The sequence below is a fragment of the Pimephales promelas genome, chromosome 4 (assembly GCF_988280905.1).
Source record: "Pimephales promelas chromosome 4, fPimPro1.hap1.1, whole genome shotgun sequence".
Taxonomy (NCBI): Eukaryota; Metazoa; Chordata; class Actinopteri; order Cypriniformes; family Leuciscidae; genus Pimephales; species Pimephales promelas.
In genome coordinates, this window is record NC_142772.1 from 6,697,989 (window position 1) to 6,719,527 (window position 21,539).

Sequence of the window (21,539 nt, forward strand, 5' to 3'; positions counted from 1 at the left end):
AACCAAAAAAATTATGATTTTTAAAACTCAAATGTGTGTCTTGTTACATATACAACTGGAATAAAGTTCGGTAAACTTCGGTAAACTGGCTGCGGCAGCAACAGCAACCAAATCCGTTATTGACAGAAAACACAATTAGTTACGTCCATGGCCCTCAACAGAACTGAGTGCATCGGTCATGCCCTCCACACAAAACCAACCACTTCAGTTTATAACAGGCTTCTAGCAAATCAAGAATCCCTTGCTTTCTATTTTCCGCTAATGGATGTTACATAATTACATTATTACCCATGATCTATAAGATTGAAGTCAAATAACAACATTAGATTAGAGGTGTAACGACGAAAAAACAAACAAAAAAACTTGGTCTTTAATAAGACAAAACACCAAGTCAATGTTATCTCAGATTTTATTCAGCAAAGCATGTGCCTACAATATCTTACAAACAGAAACCAGAGGGATTGTCCTCGTACAAACAGGTCAGCAGGTAGAACATTTACAATCATGCATCATGACGAGTCGAAGGGCTCGCGACGCCTCTCGCCAACACGGGGGAACTGGCAAAGTGTGCGACGCGAGTTCAGACAAGGAGAGGACCTTCTACCACTTACAAATACAATTGACTCAAATGCTATGAGCCCAAAGGAGGGACGAGGGGAAAGATCAATATGATCTGAGCATCAGGCAGCATTCGTGGAACTCGTTGTCCTTTTCCGTTGTCCTGCAGCAGCACTGAAAGGCCAACTTTAATGATCGCAGAAATGATGCATTAGCTGCAGTTCTGAAGCAGTTCAAAGAAAGGCTCCTTCAGCCATCAGAAAGGCTTGAACTGATTTCGCAATTACACAAAAAAATGAAACTGGGCTGAAGAAAAAAAAAAGATTTCAAAACAGGTTTATATGGAAGCTCTTTTTCACCACATAATAAGAAAACATTATTGCGACTGTTAAAATTCAAACTTTCTTTTACTCATAATTGCGTGTTGAGGATGTAAAGGATACACTTGATGCATCCTTCGAAATAAGCGAAATGAAAGTAGTTCACTTTTATATAATATACTCACCCCCATGTCATCCAAGATGTCCATGTCATTCTTTCTTCAGTCGAAAAGAAATTAAGGTTTTTGAAATTTGATGAAAACATTCCAGCATTTTTCTCCATATAATGCACTTTACTGGGAACCAAACGGCTCAAGGTCCAAATGAGAGTTTTAGTGCAAACTGTTCAAAGGGCTTTAAACGATTTCAGACAATGAATAAGGGTCTTATCAAGCGAAATGATCGCCCATTTAAAAAAAAAATATAACAAACTTTTAGTTTTATAAGCTTTGCTCTGTTCTGTGATGCATGTTCATGACTCTCCTGTTCGAACTCGTTCATCAAAATGAACAAATCTTTTTTCGTATCATTTGGTTCATTCAACGAACGAAATGAACAAGTTGAGTCAGGAAAAGATTTGTTCATTTTGATGAACGAGTTTGTATAGAGTCACAAACGCGCATCACACCTTAACCCTAACAGAGTAAGGCGACCATTTGAGCTTATAAAACTTTTATTTTTTTTTAAATGAGATATGGTTTCGCTTGATAAGACCCTTATTCATCGTCTGAAATCGTTTAAAGCCCTTTGAACAGTTTGCACTGAAACTGTCTTTTGGAGCTTGAACCGTTTGGTTACCATTGAAGTGCATTATATGGAGAAAAATGCTGGAATGTTTTCATCAAAAACCTTAATTTCTTTTCGACTGAATTATATGGACATCTTGGATGACATGGGGGTGAGTAAATTACCAGCAAAAGTTTAAAAAAAAAAAAGTGAACTACTCCTTGAAGGACATCAAATGAAGGCGGACTTTCCAAGAATCTGTGAAAATTAAGAAGGCCTTTGATGGAGTTTAAAGGCGTAACAGCCGAGATATGCAGCCTTCTGATTGAGAAGCGCCCTATAACTTAAATTGTGAGATAAACTTGAAAGAAAATAAAGTCAGGATGACAAGATGCAAATTAGTAATTACGAATTTATATTTTGCAATTGCAAGATTATAAACTCACAACTGTATTGAAAAGTCTGAATTGTGAGATATAAATCCACAATTGTGACAGTCAGAAATATGAGATATAAGCTCGCAATTGTGAGGAAAATATTCAGCATCTCGCAATTGAATCAGAATTAGAGTTTATACCTTGAAATTGAGATATAAACTTGCAGTTGTAGAGCAAAAAAGTCCGAATTGAGATCCAAAATTACAATTGTGATGGAAAAAAAATAGATTATGAGATCTAAAAAAGTCAACAGCTCACAACTGATTCGCAATTACGAGTTAATAACTTTATAATTGCACAATAGTTACGATGAAGAAAGTCAGAATTGTGAGATGCAATGCAAAATAGTAAATTACAAGTTTATAACTTGCAATTTACTTGCAAACTGTGAGAAAATGTCAGAAGTGTGATATAAACTTGTAAATGTGAGAAAAAAGTCAGAATTGCGAATGCAAATTAGTAATTAGAGATATAAGCTCGCAATTGTGAGAAAAAAAGTCAGCATCTCGCAATTGAATCAGAATTAGTGTTTATACCTTGAAATTGAGATATAAACTTGCAGTTGTAGAGTTGTAACTTACAATTTTGTCGGGGGAAAAAAATCTAGATTGCGAGATAAACTCGCAATTGTGAAAAAAGTCAGTATCTCGCAACTGAATCGCAATTACGAGTTGACAACTTTGGAAATGCACAATAGTTACAATGAAGAAAAAGTCAAGAAATGAGAGATGCAATGCAAACTAGTAAATTACAAGTTTATAACTTGCAATTTACTTGCAAACTGTGAGAAAATGTCAAGTGTGATATAAACTTGCAAATTGTGAATGAAAATTAGTAATTACGATTTTATATTCTGCAATTGTAAGATATAAACTCAAAACTGTAAGAAAAAGTCAGAATTTTAAGAAAAAGTACATTGCGAAATATAAACACAATTGTGAGAAAAGAGAATTGTGAGATAAAAACTCAATGACATTTGTTTTAATTACATGATGGAAACAAGCTTCCATTGGTTGCTCAACGCAATAATTTAGCATTTTTTATAACTTTAAACTAGTTTTGGTAAGATGGTTTAAAAATTGGGAGTAAAAAAACCCAAAACAAACGTTAGTTTGTAATCATCAACAGAAAAAGCACAACTGAATCCCACTCTTTCACAGCCATAACTGCAGTTTTGACTTGGACATGAAATGGGGAGGAAGTCAGTGAGAGCAGATTTATTTATTTCAACTCAAAATTAAACTGAAGGAGGAAAACTGTATTAAACAGAAGACAGCGATGAACATGACTGACACGGTGCAAAGGCACATTAGCGTTTGGATGCCTGTTTATTATGGGCTGTAGTATTGGGAGAAAGAAGCCGTGACTGATGCAGCTTAAGAAGGCTGTAACTAAGCAAGGCATGATGGGGAAAATGGGTTCGTCGATAAAGAGCAGTGAATCATACAAAGATACAATGCTAAACCAAACATGGAACTACACAGAATGGAGGGGGAAAGCATTCGTAACAAGTCCCATGCACATCCACTGGATATGATCACACATGCACGATATGAGTTTCATTAACCTAAACGGACAGTAAGAATGATGAAACGGTCGGTTTGGAAGGCAAAGATTAAAACAAAGCTAAAAGTATTAAACAAAACAATAAAATGGATGGTTGCGAAACAGATAAGAGTTCAATGATTACAAAAAATAAGATATCTACAATTTTTATATACTTCAAATGTTAAATGTACAAGAGATTGCTGCTGCATCACTGCTGTTAATTCGCTGCTTTTGCAAATACATTCATTTGAAATGTCCAGAAAGAGATGTGGACCTAAATGAGACGTGAAGGCCACGAATCGTAGCGTTCATTCAGATTTAAACGCACAAATCCATCGCTCCACGAATAGGCTTTTTATTTCGACTCACTAACACAGTAACATTCGGAGTAAAATGATGTTTTGTCATGTCATCTATTTGCATTTAAAGGGATACTCCACTTTTTTTTGGAAATAGGCTCATTTTACAACTCCCCCAGAGTTAAACAGTTGGGTTTTACCGTTTTCGAATCCATTCAACTGATATTTAGAAGAATATCAGTAAACAGACAGTTTCTGTTCTCATTGACTTCCATAGTATATTTTTTCCTACTATGGAAGTCAATGAGACCAGAAACTGTCTGGTTACTGATATTCTTCTAAATATCAGAAAATCGGCTGAATGGATTCGAAAACGGTAAACCCCAACTGTTTAACTCTGGGGGAGTTTTAAAATGAGCCTATTTCCAAAAAAAGGGGAGTATCCCTTTAAGACGAATTTAATCGAGCACTGCGTCCACATCCACTCAGGCATCTCTTTTAGACACGTTCGCAGTGAAACCAGCGTGGGGTTCGGATGATAAAAGAAGCATCCCGTACAAATGCCAGCTGTCATCACTAGAGGAACTCGTTTTTGAGCGTGGTACATGGCGGAGATCCACGCATCTGCCTGTCCTCAAAGAGGAATCAGAAGAAATGCCACTGCAGAATCGCCAATGGACACATAAGAACGGGTCAGTTAAGACAAAGACACAAGAGGAATGACAAGGCAAAGGTCACCTCCAGAGAAATCAAATGTCACAGGAAGTAGGATACACATCTGTGATCTGATCAAGAACACAAAGAGCAAGCATGAGACTGGATCAGATTTAATGGAGGCGATATTCCTCATCTCTAGTCAAACACTTTCCTTTGTTGGTACTGGATATACTGAACATTTACAGGATGGTGCAGGGGAAGCTCAGGCAGACTGCTTCTGTACTGAATTTAAGAGTCCTAGAATTATTTACACAGTAGATACAGGCACTTAAAAGTCTTTGGTTGGAGTGACCCAACATTGCAGAAAAATGCATTCACAGAGCTTTTTTTTTTTTTTGCACCCTTCTCCTGGGTTCAGTAGGCAACATGTAGTTTTCTCACTTCCCTTTCCGATATGCTCAAGTTCAGATGTTCACCTTCGACCCCGTTTATCCCGCCGACAAGGCCACCTGTGTGAAAAACAGGCACTTTCAGTATTCAGCTAGAGCACGTTTGTAACAAGAACAGCAACTACAGGCTGAGTTACAATTTAACCAGCAGAATCATCACATATACCAGGTCGTACCTTTTCTGGACAAAAATCTGGGTTGTTCTGTCGGACTTTGCCAGGCCTGCCCTTGATGACTGCATAGCAGAACATTGTGATGACCATCACAAACAGGAAGTAGCTGGTGTGCATGAGGTGCAGGTTAATGAGAGAGCGATCGTCCTATCGGGAAAGAGAACGCAATTTGCATCTGTAAATACAAGCTTTTACAGACTTTTATAGAAACTGTAAGAGTTTAGTTCATATTCTGTACAATAATTCTAAGTGATAAAAAGGAAATATCTGTGGCCATCACTTTGAACTACAAAATCTTTAAGATTTTTTATTATTATTTTTTTTTTTAATTATTGGCATCAGTCTGATTAGGTTGATGCTGTAAAATATCACTGATGATGTTATATGTTACAGGGACTGATAAATGCAAATCCCACTTTTCTGATTTAATAAAATAAAATGTTATGCTTAGGTTTTATACATATTATGGTGTGCTATTTGTGTCAGTTTTTCTAAAAAAAAAAAATAAATAAAAAAATATATTGCAATACATCATATCAAAACCCATGTATCGTAATGCGCATAATATCTCCAGGTTTTGGGCGATACACATCCCTGGTCAACATGACGTCACGACTTTTGCATAAACATACATGCCAATTTCAAGTCAAGTTGCGTGTTATCTATACGCATTATGAGCTATCCGCGTGTATGTCTACGACGTTAAACGTCCGAGTGATTCCACGTGTATGTACACGCCTCTAAATGTCCGAGCGAAACGAAGCAAAATGTAGATCTACATCTGGGGAGCGATATTTTTTTCCTAGGATGGTAGGGGAAGACTCATAAATGGTATTAACCCCAGTGACGGGTAGGTTTAGGGATGCGGTTGGGGTAGGTCTTATATTTACATATACAGAAATGTAACGTTAAGTCAACGGCGTTCATAAACACGCTGAAAAGCGATTATGCGTGTTGATGGCACGCCAAAAATGGAAATACGAATTGGCATGTCATACATATGGCATTTCATGAGATCAGTCTGCCCTAGTAAATAGTAGATTCACTGTGCAGGATAGACTGATTTTTTGATTATAACAAAAGAGTCTTCACTTGTGCTGCTGCTAAACTGAAGTGATTTCAGCCTCATTAATTATAAAAGGGAGGTTTCTGTACATTCATAATTTGACAGTACACACTACAAAAACCCATTCATAATTTGACGGTACACGCTACAAATTGTGACAACTGTAATAAAATGCTAGCCTGGCTAACGTCAGACCACATCTCAATGACGTGGTCTGGGAAGCACGTTCATTTTCTCGTATTTGAGCCGTGGTTTACGAATGCCCAGAGCCGTTTATTGGGTGCTACGAATGTCTATCAAATGCGCCTGTACGTAGCTCATAGCCAATCGTTTCAATTAAACCAGATGGCGTACTTAGAGTAACCAAAATTAGGTGAAGAGTCCGAGATTTATGTGTACACGATGGTGTATGTATTCAAGGTTCAAGGAGCAGTGAAGAAGGGGGAGCCGGTGAACGGTTAACGGAAGTTGTAAAATAAATAAAACGAAAGTAAATGCCAGGTGATTTCGACTGCTGCCCATACATAGACAAAACACAACATATGAACTTATAAATGTGGCAGTAGGGCTGGGCGATAAAACGATAATTATTGCGATATAATTTCTCTCAATAAAACTATATCAAGAGGTCGATAAATGTTTGATAATGTTTATGCGCCAAAAGCGGAACGAAACTCATTTGAACCGCGCGCGCCACACAGAGCATTTATACGCTTGGCTCAAAGTCCAAACAGCGGCGCACTGAGCACAGCGCGAGCTCACGCAGACTCACACACTGATCGTCTCGTTCACGAGATCCAGTGAGAAGCGTTTGAGTTCAGCGAAGAACAGAAATGTCAAGTTCAAATCAGTTTACAGGCAGATGAAACACCACTGACAAAAAGGAGAAACACTACATGCAATGATACGGTCAGAATCTGAATTGATACTGAATCCATTTAGCCTACCATGGATTTACTGTAAGGTTAGCCTAGTAATATTAACTGCACCATGAAATATACATATTGTATATTTATTATATACATATTGAATTGTATAATATTATTAATGTAGACAATGTATTAAATGACTAATGGAATACAAGTACAGTATTTAATAATGTATTTAACTGTTAGGCTACTGTTTTTCATACAAATACCACAGAAACCATAAAGTTATGCCATGATAGTGAGGTTATAGGCTATAGACCCCTTTTGCACCAACGTCACAGTTACGTCACGGCGCTAGCTGGAGGCAAAACAAAGTGAAAACTGGAGGTGGCCAATGCAAACCAGCACAGATTCGGCTACATAATAAGGAGCTTAAATTACTTTTATTATTTTTAAATGTCATCTTATTGTGTTGTTTGGTGCAAGTATCAATGAAAAATGAATATGCTGTATCTGGATTTTTTATTTCTAGAAAATATTCACATGATTAAAATCGCACCGTAATGACACTCTTTACATTGTCGTCTTCTCTGCCCTGGATCAGCAGAACTGCGGATCGTACACACCAGTCTTGCACATGACCATTCAGCACATAGTCATCAGGCATCTAAAGATTTATATGCCATCAGTTTCTCTTTACGATCGGTTTCTCTATAAGGTAGGTGTAGAAGTCAGGCCACTCAACCAAGGTAAGCCAATCTGGTTCTGTCCGTTAAAAATAACTTTTGGAAATAACAATCGCGGTCCTGGACACTGAGTGACCTTACACATTAAAATAAAATCTGATTTTCTCCAGTCATTGATAAAAAACAAGCTAATAAAACTTGCTAACTAGCGTTAGTGAAGCGGCCAGAGGGATCGTTCTGCCTCCACCTAAGCTCCGCCCACATAAAAACGTCACCATGTTAACCAACTGAAAAGGGGTCTATACCTGGTTTTATCTGTGGTTATCATGATCTAAATGCATGAGACTGTATAACCAATGGTTAATTTTAATACAACTCAAGCAGTCAGAATATTTTTTTTACCAAATAAAAATGTGGTTGTTACATTTAAAACAAAAAAACAAATGTTACTGTTTTTGTTAAAATTTTAAGAGTAGTTTAAAAACACAATTAACACTCTGGTTTATATAACTTTAAGTTAGGAGCAAAAATCAGCCTTTAAACTTGAAAGAAAAAAAGATTTGACATCTCGTGATATTAAAAAAAAAATATCGTGATAATTCTTTTTGGCCATATCGCCCAGCCCTATGTGCTAGGCCTGGTCTTTTCTCGTCTTCCACAGTTGTCACTCCTCTTATCTCTCAGTGCTTTACTGTCCAAACGACAGTAATTTGAACGCTAAAATCTTGTGTATTTTTTTCCTGTGTGATTGACTATTGTTTTCTTTGTCGACTAGTGGCAGCTATACCATTTAGCCGACAAGTATTCCACATCCCTAATATATATTGGTACTGTACTTTCACAAAGCACTTATTCACACAATGTTCCTAAACACTCACATCTGGAACGACGACAGTGAGCTTGGGATTCAGTGTGTGATACACCTTCCCAATGGCACCTTTGTAACACCAGAACGGGTTGTACTCCTGTGTGTACTTTGTGTCCGAGTCTCGTGCTGTGGTGAAGATCTTGTACCAGGATGTGGCATTGCTGTAGGTCTCTGGGACACAGTGAGGCGGCTGCCTGCAAAGGATTTGCAAAACAAGGCATGAATTACTCATCCTAGATGAAGGAATCTCAAGTCAGTTTTCTTAAAAAAAAAAACAAGCTTCAGTTATGTAACACCAATTTGAACTATGCTGCCACTGGGTCTGGGTCAGTTAAACACTAATTTTTGAGTTGTTAGTTACACACAAACAAATTAACAGAGAAAATCCACAGTTGAAAGCCTACAGCAGTATTTGAGAGCACATCTTGAAGATAAAAAACACAGTGTGTGAGAGTGGGTTAAGATGCGTCTGCAGGTAAGTTGTACCACCCTATTATCTAACAAACCGTGCATATACATTTGAATTTAGAAAGAGCCCATAATACCAGGTTCATTCTATTAAAAAATTCTGTCTATCTATATTTTTGGGTAGACAGCGAATAAATTCGGTTAAAAAGATGATACGAATTTTTGCAAATTCAGAACGATTCATTTCAAGAGGATTCCCAATTAAATTAAATGGGATTCGATTAAAGACTTGATTCTACAGTTTTAAGTGCATTCACAGTATTTGTTTAAATTAGGGCTGGGCGATATGGCCGAAAAAAAATTATCACGATAATTTTTTTATATCAGTCGATATCGATAATTATCACGATATATGTCAAATATTTATTTTTTTTAAGTTTAAAGGCAGATTTTTGTAACTAAGTGAAAGTTGTATAAACCAGAGTGTTAATTGTGTTTTTAAACTACTCTTTAAATTTATGTTCATTAACAAAAACAGTAACATCTGTTTTTTTTCCTATGCAACAACCATATTTTTATGTGGTAAAAAGTAATATTCTGACTGTTTGAGTTGTATTCAAATTAACCATTGGTCATCCAGTATCATGCATTTTTAGATCATGATAACCACAGATAAAACCAGGTATAGCCTAACTTAGCTCCTCACTATAATTGCATAACTTTATGGTTTCTGTATTTTTTGAATGAAAAACAATAGCCTAACAGTTAAATACATTATTAAATACTGTACTTATATTCCATTAGTCATAATACATTGTCTACATTAATAATATTATACAATATGTATATCCCACATTTCATGGTGCAGTTAATATTACCAGGCTAACCTTACAGTAAATCCATGGTAGGCTAAATGGATTCAGTATCAATTCAGATTCTGACTGTATCGTTGCACGCAGTGTTTCTCCTTTTTGTCAGCGGTGTTTCATCTGCCTTTAAACTGGTTTAAACTTGACATTGGTGTTCTTCGCTGAACTCAAGTGCTTCTCACTGGATCTCGTGAGCAAAACGATCAGAGGCGCGTCTGCGTGAGCTCGCGCTGCACTCAGTGCGCTGCCATTTGGACTTTGACCCGAGCGGATAAATTCTCCGTGTGGCGCGCGCGGTTAAATGAGTTTCGTTCCGCTTTTGACGCATAAACATTATCGAACATTTATCGACCTATTGATATCGTTTTATCGAGGGAAATTATATCGCGATAATTATCGTTATTGTTTTATCGCCCAGCCCTAGTTTAAATGCTTTCCCTAATGTGTCTGAGGGTACGTTTACACAACAACGATCTACTATAAACGTAAAAGTTTTATAAAATAAAATATATAGAATTAGAAAAGGTTGTAAACAGTTTCATTACATTAAAATTTAGTGAATTTTTAACTTCTCTATTTTCAGTTGATAACCTGATATACAGTAAAATGAGCAAGTAACCCCACGTTTCCCCTACATGACTGACCTGTAGCGTGATTTGGCACATACGCTTTCTATAGACACTTACACTGTGACTGGGAAGACATTACTGACTGCTGTGATGGTCATACAGGTGCTGAAGACCATCTGCTCACAGCGACCATGCAGAACACACTCATCTGAGTTCCAGGCTGCCGGCAGAGTGAAAGTGATGTTCATCTCTTCATGGGCCTCTCTGCCTTTAATGACACAAACACACCCACACAGAGTCAGCATGTTCTGTAAAACAAAGGGAGCTTATTTGTGCCTGCAAGTGATATCTAGAAGGTATTCACTTCCGCCCTCTCGAACACGGGTATCTCTTTTTGCACAATGGACCATTGTTTTAACTGGACTATGTTCAGTCACAACACCAGGGGAAAACATAAACACATAGTGATGACTCTCCACCCTGATCTCTTTGAATAAAATAGACAGTCACAGAGGCTGGATTCTGTTCAAAATTTCTAAACGTAATCAATGTAAATGTCACTACAAATACCTCAATGAACTCGAAACTTTTGAGGTCAGCAAGATTGAAAGAATCTAATACTTCTATTCAGCTAAGATGCATTAGGCTTGCCGCGATAGACGGTGTTGACGGTGTTACCGGTTTTAAGCCCCATCACCGGTGACATCACTTTCCCACCGTGACACCGCGATGTCTTGACTTTTTTTTTTAAAGTATTCGTTTTTGCTAAAATATTTATTTGAATTAATTAAAAATAATAATTTTCAATTATTTATTTCTGAAGAGAGCATTATAATTAACAATGAACTGCGCAACGCGTGCCGTCACGTCACAGATCAGCAAGCATCAGGATTCCATTTAGCACGTGTGGAGACGAGAACGAGTCAAATTACAGAAAAGCAAGATAATGGCGGAAGATTTGGTGTCAAAACGCAATGCAAAAGCGCCTGTTTGGCAATATTTTGGCCAATATATATTAATGTTACTAAATGCCAATTTATAGTGTTTTACTTTTTTTTAGAGTGCTGTCATTTATGTAGGCTAAGGTCCTTTTTAAAGTTTTTATTTTATATTCGTCTCTTTTTATTTGGTTTTATCTTATTTAAACTTTGTTTAATTTATTTAGGCCTATTTTGTTTTCTTATTCGTTAATAAACGTTTTATTTTTTTTTTGGGCCCACAGTTTGCCGATTTTCACTTTTTTCAGCCTATGCATGGGGTTATTTTTATTCGTTCGTTATGCTAATAAAAGTTCTGTCTATATTTTATTCGTTTATTATTCTAATAAAAGTGCTGTCTAAATAAAAGTTTATTGTCAGCGAGTTGTTTTTTTTTTTGTCCATTCCAGCAATTGACGCTGAATTGCAATTGACGCTTATTTCGAAAGTGAAAGTATGTCATTTATGTAGGCTAAGGTCCGTTTTGAAGTTTTTATTTTATATTCGTCTTTTTAATTGGTTTTATCTCATTTAAACTTTGTGTAATTTATTTAGGCCTATTTTATTTTCTTATTCGTTAATAAACGTTTCATTGTTTATTATTTGTTTGGGCCCACATTTTGCCGATTTTCAATTTTTTCAGCCTGTGCATGGGGTTATTTTTATTCGTTCGTTATGCTAATAAAAGTCTATAAATAAAAGTTTTATTATCAGCCAGTTGTTTTTTTTTTTGTCCATTCAAGCAATTGACGCTTATTTCGAAAGTGAAACTATAACGCGCACGCATTTAAAAGCTATTTAACCCCCCCGCCCTGCCCTCCACGGTGACACCGGGATTACCGGTGTTGTCACACGTCGATTAACCGGTGGGAAATTTTCCTCACCGCGGCAACCCTAAGATGCATTAAATTAATCACATTCATAAAGTTACAAAAAATATATATTTTTAAGAAAAAGATTCTGTTCATCAAAGACGCATCACAGTTAACACAAAAATACTAAGCTAATATTTTGTACATATTATGTACAAAACGGTGCACATGTTCTCTGGGTCAAAAACACATAACTGGGTCCCTCTAATAATTTTCTCTTTGCATACTGCATACTTTGCATAGCCTGCCATTTTTTCTTAAAGACGCACATACACATCCAGACCATTTTTTAAAGCATTATTTTAAATAAAGAAGCAAAATATATTATTGTCCAAATTTTCCTCTATGATTCGAGCATGTTATAAAAATAAGCTTGGTTCAATGGTCTTTCTTTACCCACTAAAGGAGATAAAATGTATACTTGCATGCCAAGAAAATCAATGTACTGACTCAAACATACAGTAGGTACAGTATTTCCCTATCCCATTAAAGGAGAACTCTGGCGCAAAATGAACCTTTGGTCTAATTACACATTGTTACCTAGTCAACCGTTATCTGAGATTTGTTTTCATGATTTCTGAATGTAAATAGTTTTATCTCTAAAAACAATTTAACCAATAACGCTAGTATATAGGGCATAGAGTAAGGCTCAAAATAGCCCCACACTAACACAGAAGCATAATAAGCGTCCCTACATTCAAACCGAAGCATTGAGAACTTTGTCAGTGTCCAAACAGTTTAATAAGAAGATATTTTATGCACACAGTCAACTTCGCGAATACAGGAAGAAGCCATCTTTGAAAAATAGTCTCTACCAGTCGATCTACGAACGCCGATCCAAGTGCGCTGGTGAGATGTGAATAAGGTGATAAGGTGAGTGCGAACAGTAGGCTACGTGTACATATTGAAGAGAAGAAAATGGTTCGTGTTTGTGTTTCTTCTGGAAACAACGGGCCATATGAGATTCTGCACAGTTCAGCGCACTTGGATCGGCGTTCGTAGAACGACTGGTAGAGAATATTTTTCAAAGATGGCTTCTTCCTGTATTCGCGAAGTTGACTGTGTGTATAAAATATCTTCTTATTAAACTGTATGGACACTGACAAAGTTCTCAATTCTTCGGTTTGAATGTAAGGACCCTTATTATGCTACCGTGTTACTGTGGGGCTATTTTGAGCCTTGTTAGTGGTAATAACAAACGATTTTTATTTGCCATTACTCTATGCCCTATATACTAGCGTTATAGGCTAAACTGTTTTTAGAGATGAAACTATTTACATTTGGCAATCATGAAAACAAATCTCAGATAACGGTTGACTAGGTAACAATGTGTAATTAGACCAAAGGTTCATTTTGCGCCAGAGTTCTCCTTTAAGGAGGTGCAAACTGAGTGCAGAGAAGAAATATACAAGTTGTGAAAAACTGTCAAAAACAGCTGATAAAATCAATGATCACACGAAGGCATGTTATCAGATGGCACACATCCAGGTTAAAGCCAACCCCCCCCAAAAAACAAACAAACTGAGACATACCAGCAAGGCCAACTTGCTGCCCAAGCGCACTGGCATAAAGGTGGGTAATATTGCGAGAGTAGCCGCCGAATGGCCTCAGTGGATCCAGGGTCAATGTGATGGCCACTGAGATGTTGACCAGACCGAGGTCCTCCAGCAGGACTGGCGACTGCGTGCTGGATCGCGCTTGGCTACTGGTTACTGTGCTCTCTGGTGTAATGGACTCATTCAAGCTGTGCTTGAGGGTCTCGTTTTCCGAAATGCAAAAGTCAAGCTCGTTGAATCGGAGAAGGAAGGTGTTCCAATCCTGGGGAGAAAAAAGAAATTGTACAAGTCACAAAAAAGTCGATTCAATTGCAAAATAATTGAAATAATGCTGGCATTAAAAAAAATAAACCAAAAAAAAAGTATTAGATGAAAAACTTTATTTGGCCTCTAAATTAAATAACTAAGTTGAAGTTAAAAACTGAATTTAAAATACATTAAAGCTTTATTATATAAATATTTTTTAAAAATAAAAAAACAGATAAATTGCATAACAAAAACTACAACTAAAATGAAAACAGAAAATATAAAAAGCAAATTCAAAATACATATATATTTCATACATATTATATAAATGGTATACAGTAAATAATACTAAAATAACACTGGTCTACTAATCATTAACTATTTTGTTCCCAAGTATTTTCAATGGGTCAAGTTATTTTCTACCTCGGTCATTTCAGGTGATTTGATCTCCTTGATCTTAAAGAAGTATCCTATAGTGAGGAAAGCAATAGCCACAGCACTGACGCTGACCATAAAAATGACCAGCGGTGGACGGTTACTTATGTAGGTCTTCAGATTCTCCAGTGGATTCAACAGCAACACCTGCAACAAGAAAAAAGTCCCACAAGCTTAGGGAAATACTGACCTACATCAACACTGGCATTGAATTGAATCTATAACATGGCAGTGAATTTGAATTCATTTTTGTTAGAACTGGTTTGTGTTATCTCAATCCAACCTGTTAGAGGGCAAACATGGCCTTTTGCCTAAGTCAATATTTGGCTCTAGCTCATTTACTTTTTTTCTCCAATGACAAAAGTTGAACTGTGAAATTTCACAACTTTAATCAGACACCTAGACACCAGTCAATGGCAGATCTTGGTACAAAGTCAAAGAGGGTTAATGGTAACAAAATCAAATATTATTACAGCCTAAGAATTATTAGAGGAGTAAAGCTTTGTAGATTAAATTCTGTGGAAAAACAAGAGATACTGTCAAAGCAAACAGTAGGGGTAAAGGAGCGCATGCTGGATTTCAAAGTTTGGTTAAAATAGAGGTGCTCTTTGGATGGGAAACTGAATATGACGAAAAAGCAAGAGGACTCCAAGGCACTCTCAAGTAGAAAAGTTAAAAAGCCTTTATTACTATGGCTTGGTCAAATCAACCATCTAAAAAACTAACTAACAGATATTGTCAAATGGTTTTAGAAAATAAGTAGAAACTCCAAACCCCACATGCTAACAAACTCAAACAAACAACAGCTAAATGAGCTGACAAAAATGTTGTATATAATGTGACATGTAACACTCCCTCAAGTTATCTTGAGGTGAAGCATATGTTTCCACCCTTGTATTTTGAATATGAAAATAAACTCACCAACATCCTATATTTTTTTCTTTTAAATATCAGACTGAAATTCTTTTCGTTAAATGGTTATTGAACATGCATTCTTCATCACATAATCACATCAATAATTAATTCAGTGAGTTACATGTGAATATAGGCTAATCTTTGGAAAAATAAATACATTTTTTAATCCCATTTTGCGAAACGTGCATCAACAGCAGGCAGTCTGATCAATAACATTGGCATAATTAAGAAATCACAACTTAGGCTACGTCCACATTAATCCGGATATATTTGAAAATGGCGTTTTGGTTTAAAAACGCTCTCCGTTTTCAGGCATTTTGCGACGTTTCAGTGTGGATGAGAAATTTCTAAATTTGCCTTACTGTGCATGCGTGAAACCTCAAGAAAGCTCACCGAGATGATGCAGATGAAAAAATAAATAATAAAGTTATCGCGCAATCCTTTAAACAGGATAATTTTATTTAGCAAAATATCTCACCATCACTGAGGTGTACATTCAGTTGGGTCCTGGAATGTCTGATAATACTGTAATTTTCCATCCTGATAAGTGTGAATTAGCCTTTTACTGTGTAAACTGCACACGACCGAATGCTAACATTTTACATCAGGGCTTCTCAAATGGAGGGCCACTCTCCTGCAGAGTTTAGCTCAAACCGTGATTGAACTCACTCACCTGTTATTTTGTAGGAACTCCCAAGACCTTGACTTGCTTGTTCAGGACTTGCCTAATCAAACACAGATTAGGGTTGGAACTAAGGATGCATCAAAATTAAAATAATGACTCGCACTCAGTCACCATATATTTTAGGGCTGGTATTGTTAGGTATTTCACAATTCGATTTCAATTCTTGAGGCTTCGATTCAACTCAATTTCGATTCAATATTGATTTATTAGCTTCGATATCGATTCAATAATAAGTAAATACACAAGTAATTAAGTGCCCGAGTATATTTTCAAATAATGTGCGCAGTATTACCAATGTTAAAGAACAAATTGACCCCAGCATGTTTGTTTCCTGTCATGGTTTATTCAGCAGAATAAAAATGTACAATATTGTATATGTTGAATACAAACACAACTGTGACAAGCACTGTGCAGTGCTTTAACAACACCTCTAAAGTGCATGTAACCAAGTAGTAGAAAGTATATTTCTTTCTTCCTAAACATTCAAGTTATAAAAGAAATGTAAACGGAAGCACAAAATGTGCATACTCAAAAAAAGTCTAATATTATATTATAATTATGTAAACAATAACACTTAACAGTTGATAACACTTAACAGCAATTGCAAGATATCAGGCCAATTCTAAGGGGGGGAAAAGACTAACCCTTTTCCCTCTCAGAATAATTTATATCTCACAATTATGACTTTATCATGCATTTCTGACTTTATAACACGAAATTACGACTTTATGTCCCGCAATTCTGACTTTATATCTCGCAATTATGACTTACATTTCGCGAATCTGAGAAATACAGTCAGAATTGCGAGATGTAAACTCCCAATTGTGAGAAAAAAAAGTCAGAATTGTGAGGTAAAAAGTCTCAATTGCCTTATTTTCCATTCTGTGGCGGAAACAAGCTTCCATAGTTCCCATAGTTCCATAGTTCATAGGATTTGATGAATCGATATTGAATTGAGAAGCAAAAAATTGCAATGCATTGATGAATGGATATTTTTACCCAGCCCTAATATATTTGGTCTAAAACGCAACTGCTCTCCTGTATTGCCACGGGATAGAAAATGAGAGTACATTTTCTGTCATCTTTGCAGTACTGTGATATGAAGAGTGTGCAAAGTAACAGTGTAAAAGTGAATAACGCATAACAGGCACAATACCGGTAAACATGATTATCTATTGTTGGTACAACATGGATCAAATGACTAAACATAAGTCATCGTTTTCAAATACCTCCGGCTTCACAGTCCACAGTACAACACGAAAACGGTGTTTTCAAATTTATCCGCTTTGTAGAGCGTTTTCCAAAAGTTACGTTTTCATTGACTTAAAACGCCATCTCAGTGTGGTCGGAAAGCCAAACCGGAGAGAAGAATATACGTTTTCCAAACGAAAACATATTAGTGTAGACATCGCCTGATTACTTACTTACTGATTACTTCCAATGTATCCATCACACTGCACAGTAAAAAAAAAAAAAAAAAAAAAAAAAATCAAGGCACATGTTAGTTAACTAATCTAAAATGCATATACAGTAGAGAAACAGGGTTCCTCAAATCCAGTCCTGCAGTTTTTATTATTATTTTAATTTTGATGCATCCTTAGTTCGAAACCCTAATCAAACACACCTGAACAAGCAAGTCAAGGTCTTGAGAGTTCCTACAAAATAACAGGTGAGTGAGTTCAATCACGGTTTGAGCTAAACTCTGCAGGAGAGTGGCCCTCCATTTGAGAAGCCCTGATGTAGAATGTTAGCATTCGGTCCTGTGCAATTTACACACTAAAAGGCTAATTCACACTTATCAAGACGGAAAATTACAGTATTATCAGACATTCCAGGACCCAACTGAACGTGTTCAATCAGAGAAAACAGGTGGGGACCAACAGGAACAGACCCTGACAGGTGTAACAGGCATGGCGCTCAGCCTGCGACCCGGAAACCAACCAAAGAAACCATCTTGGAGGACATCTCAATTCTCTAATTGCTTCACAAAGAGGTGAGGAAGGAGCAGTTAAATAGCCGGGATGGCAAAGAGCCGCGATGTTTCTCGTTCATCTTTAATATTATGCATTTTATTTACTGATTCCATTTATATTTAGACTTTTTCTTCCAAAATATTTGTTAGTGTCAAAAAAAAAAAAAAGTATCTGTTGTCTAACATAGAGTAACATCCGTGAATGTCACTCACAAAGATTACTAGGCAACCAGTGGTGGGAACACCCTCCAGCACAGCCACTGGCGACCTGCAGGTTTCTACAAAAATATGAAATGGTTTTCAACATTGATAATAATAAGAAATGTTTCCTGAGCAGCAAATCAGCATATTAAAATTAATTCTCATCATGAAGGATCATGAAGACTGGAGAAATGATGCTGAAAATTCAGTTTTGATCACAGGAATAAATTACAGTTTACTATTACAGAAAACAAACAGTCTATGTTAAATTGTTATAATATACTTAGTATTTTTGATCAAATTAAAAGCAGAAAAGATATAAAACTTTTGAACAGTAGGTGCATTTAGAATAATTAAGGTAGTTTGGTAAAAGTCACTGACTAATTAGTTACAGGCGAGTTGAGAGCAGCACAAATCACAAAATATTTAGTGTTGATGAAAACGTATTAGCATATTTATGCCCCGATCACACCACACACGTTTTTTGCATAGACAGTAACAGAAATGGACACAGCGACCCCATAGACTTCAACATAAAATATTTAAGTCAACTAGAAGCACTCACTTCCTGATGGCTGAGCGACTGCACAGGCTCAAACTCAGCTTGACGACGTAGATGTGACGTGAGCAGCCTGTCTGACAGTTGTAAGTCTTCTAGTAGCTGTGGCGGGACATATCTGAATCATTCTCTTCCGGATCTTGCAGAGCCGGAGATCGTGACTATTAGCTGTCCATTAGCTAGCAGCAGGAGCAACTTTATGACTCTCTATGGGCTTCTCCCTTGACTTTATGCCTCCACGTCCCAATTGCCCACGAGCTTCTTCTGTCTATACGGTAATTCCTGTACTGTGCGACAGAGAGTCGCGAGCTATGAAGCAACCATTAGCCTATTTTTACAAAAACTGCTTCTATGGAGACATTGTCAGTAATGGACAAATGGATTTGTCCATTATTGACATTCTTTAAACACCTCTGATGCAAAGTTATTCGCTGTCAAAGTGATGCCAAAATGAATGAGAATCAAAGGAATGCTAACAGCAGGTGAAAGCTTGCCAACCAATGGCGGCCCCCGGGGGAGACTTCAGTTTACGGTTGGTGGATTAGCCCCTTGGCTTTTTGCAGTGAGAGGGCCTTTCTTTTGTTTTCCTGAACCTGAAAAACGTGTTCGGTGTGATGGGGGCGGGGCCTAATGATGCATTCACCTCATAAATCATGACACACTGCACCAAGGGGGTAATCCATCAGCCCGAAGTTGAAGCCTCGCGGGATTGCCATTGCAGCAGAACTTCACCTGCCATTCATTTTGGTGTCACTTTGACAGCGAATAACTTTACATCTGAGGCGTCCAAAGACTTCATTTGTCTTTTTGTCATTTGTATTTACTTCTAAAGAAACACGACAATGTATAAAACGCTCCAATTACTTTGTATCTTACATAATGGCCCCGTAGATGCCGTTTTTGTGAAAAATAGGCTAATGATTGCGTCATCACTACGCAACTTTCTGTCGCACAATAGAGACATTACTGTATTTACAGGAGGAGAAGCTCGCAGGCAATGTTTTACTGTCATGGAGGCATAAAGTCGAGGGAGAAGCCTATAGATAGAGAGTCGATAAAAGCAACGGGACAAAATATTTCAACGTTTTGGCTTGGCATGGCTACTAGAAGACTTACAACTGCAGACTGTCATCACGCCCAGCTTGAGCCTGTGCAGTCGCTCAGACATCAGACAGGAAGTGCAAAAATCGGGCTTCAAGTCTTCGCCGTTGAAATCAATGGGGTCTCTCTGTCCATTTTCTTTTACCGTCTATGCTTTTATGCTGGTGAGCTCACTATATAGTGCTCTACTCCCTACCACCTACATAGCGGGTAGGGAGTAGTGGTTTGTGTGGAGATTTCGGACACAGCCATATACATATCTCATCAGTAGGTGTGAAGTCGATTATTTTTAGTGAATCAAAACACTGGAACAGTTACTGCAATTAATAGCTGACTTGATGAACTGCAAATTAATATGCAATGTATCACTCATATTGTCATTCAGAAAAAAAATTAAATATTACTTTTAATTTACATATAGTTATGGTCAACTTCTGAATTGCACAGGAATATGTGCCATCTCTAAAACTCTATGAAACGTCAGTCTGTGTACACTTTTACAAGAATTTAATTGCATTTCTGATCTCGGACCAGAAATAATCTCTAGAATTAACAAAACAGAATGATGAGGGAAGCGTTTTTCTTTCAAATGTAATATTTACAATAACTTACTATATTTTTTCCAAACATTTCTATCATACACTAGTAGATGAATCAACCGAAATCGTTGAGAACACATCGAAGAAAGAATAGTAGATTACCACCCTGCCTTTCCAGACAGCACATAGGGACCTAACGTTACCTGACAGAAACACACTGTGTTATGTTTCCTTGGCTTGTATCATATTTGCTCTTATTAGACTGCAGCTGCTGCTGATGGCCTGAATCTCTCGACCTCTTTAGTCGTAGTCTGCAGCACATATTGACCTGTCAAAATCTACACGACGGCTGTGTCAAATCCCAGTGATCATCTACCAATCGAGACAGTATTTCTGGGGTCGGTGACACACGTATGCAGAATAGACAGTCAACTCACTAGGTTTTAGTACACAGCCGACATATAGCTGATTGTGTTAGCTACAAGCCTCGAGCGTATCTTTGCTATTCTCACCAAAACAGCTCAACCTGGTGATATGCAAATGGAGCAGCTACGCGGCTAACTAGTTATGCAACCATTCCCAACCACACAAATACAAAATGTTAAGCAATTAACTTAAAACAAGCTGGAAATATCAAACTCACCATTTTGCCTCAGCGAGTGCGCAAGACAGCTGAGGCGGCTAACGCTAACAAACTCGAGCCTAACGGGCCTGTGCGACAAACGCACAGCTGACAGCGGTATTGGAGTACACAACGCTCCTTCCCATTATTTGCAGGTGCGCTATTTTCTCAAACCAGGGTTTTATATGGCCTTTACGACTACAACGAGCTGCTGGTTATAGGAAACTGACTGGAAATGTCTTCTGTGTCACTGTTTAGAGACCAGCAGCAGCCCAACCAATCAGGTTACTTTCACTTCTCTACGCACGCAACGATCACGCACGGCGGGGCTTAGCACAGTGCAAAGCCTGTCATTGG

At 37.3% G+C, this 21,539-nt stretch overlaps 1 protein-coding gene across 1 annotated transcript; it reads right to left on the minus strand.

The window, feature by feature from the left end:
- Positions 1-1,807: 1,807 nt before the first annotated feature.
- On the minus strand, positions 1,808-21,472 carry tmem248 (transmembrane protein 248). The gene is made up of 7 exons (XM_039662496.2): positions 21,204-21,472; positions 14,577-14,735; positions 13,884-14,169; positions 10,620-10,770; positions 8,667-8,850; positions 5,171-5,314; positions 1,808-5,054 (listed from the first exon to the last, which is right to left on the minus strand). The coding sequence occupies exons 1-7, from the start codon at positions 21,204-21,206 to the stop codon at positions 5,034-5,036; spliced, it is 948 nt and encodes a 315-aa protein (XP_039518430.1). The 5' UTR covers positions 21,207-21,472; the 3' UTR covers positions 1,808-5,033.
- Between the last annotated feature and the right edge of the window lie 67 nt (positions 21,473-21,539).

Coding starts and splice junctions, on each gene's coding strand:
- tmem248 (XM_039662496.2), bottom strand. Junction 8,851..10,619: donor AATGTCTTCCCAGTCACAGT/GTAAGTGTCTAT, acceptor AATCCTTTGCAG/GCAGCCGCCTCACTGTGTCC. Junction 5,055..5,170: donor CAGATTTTTGTCCAGAAAAG/GTACGACCTGGT, acceptor TTTTTCACACAG/GTGGCCTTGTCGGCGGGATA.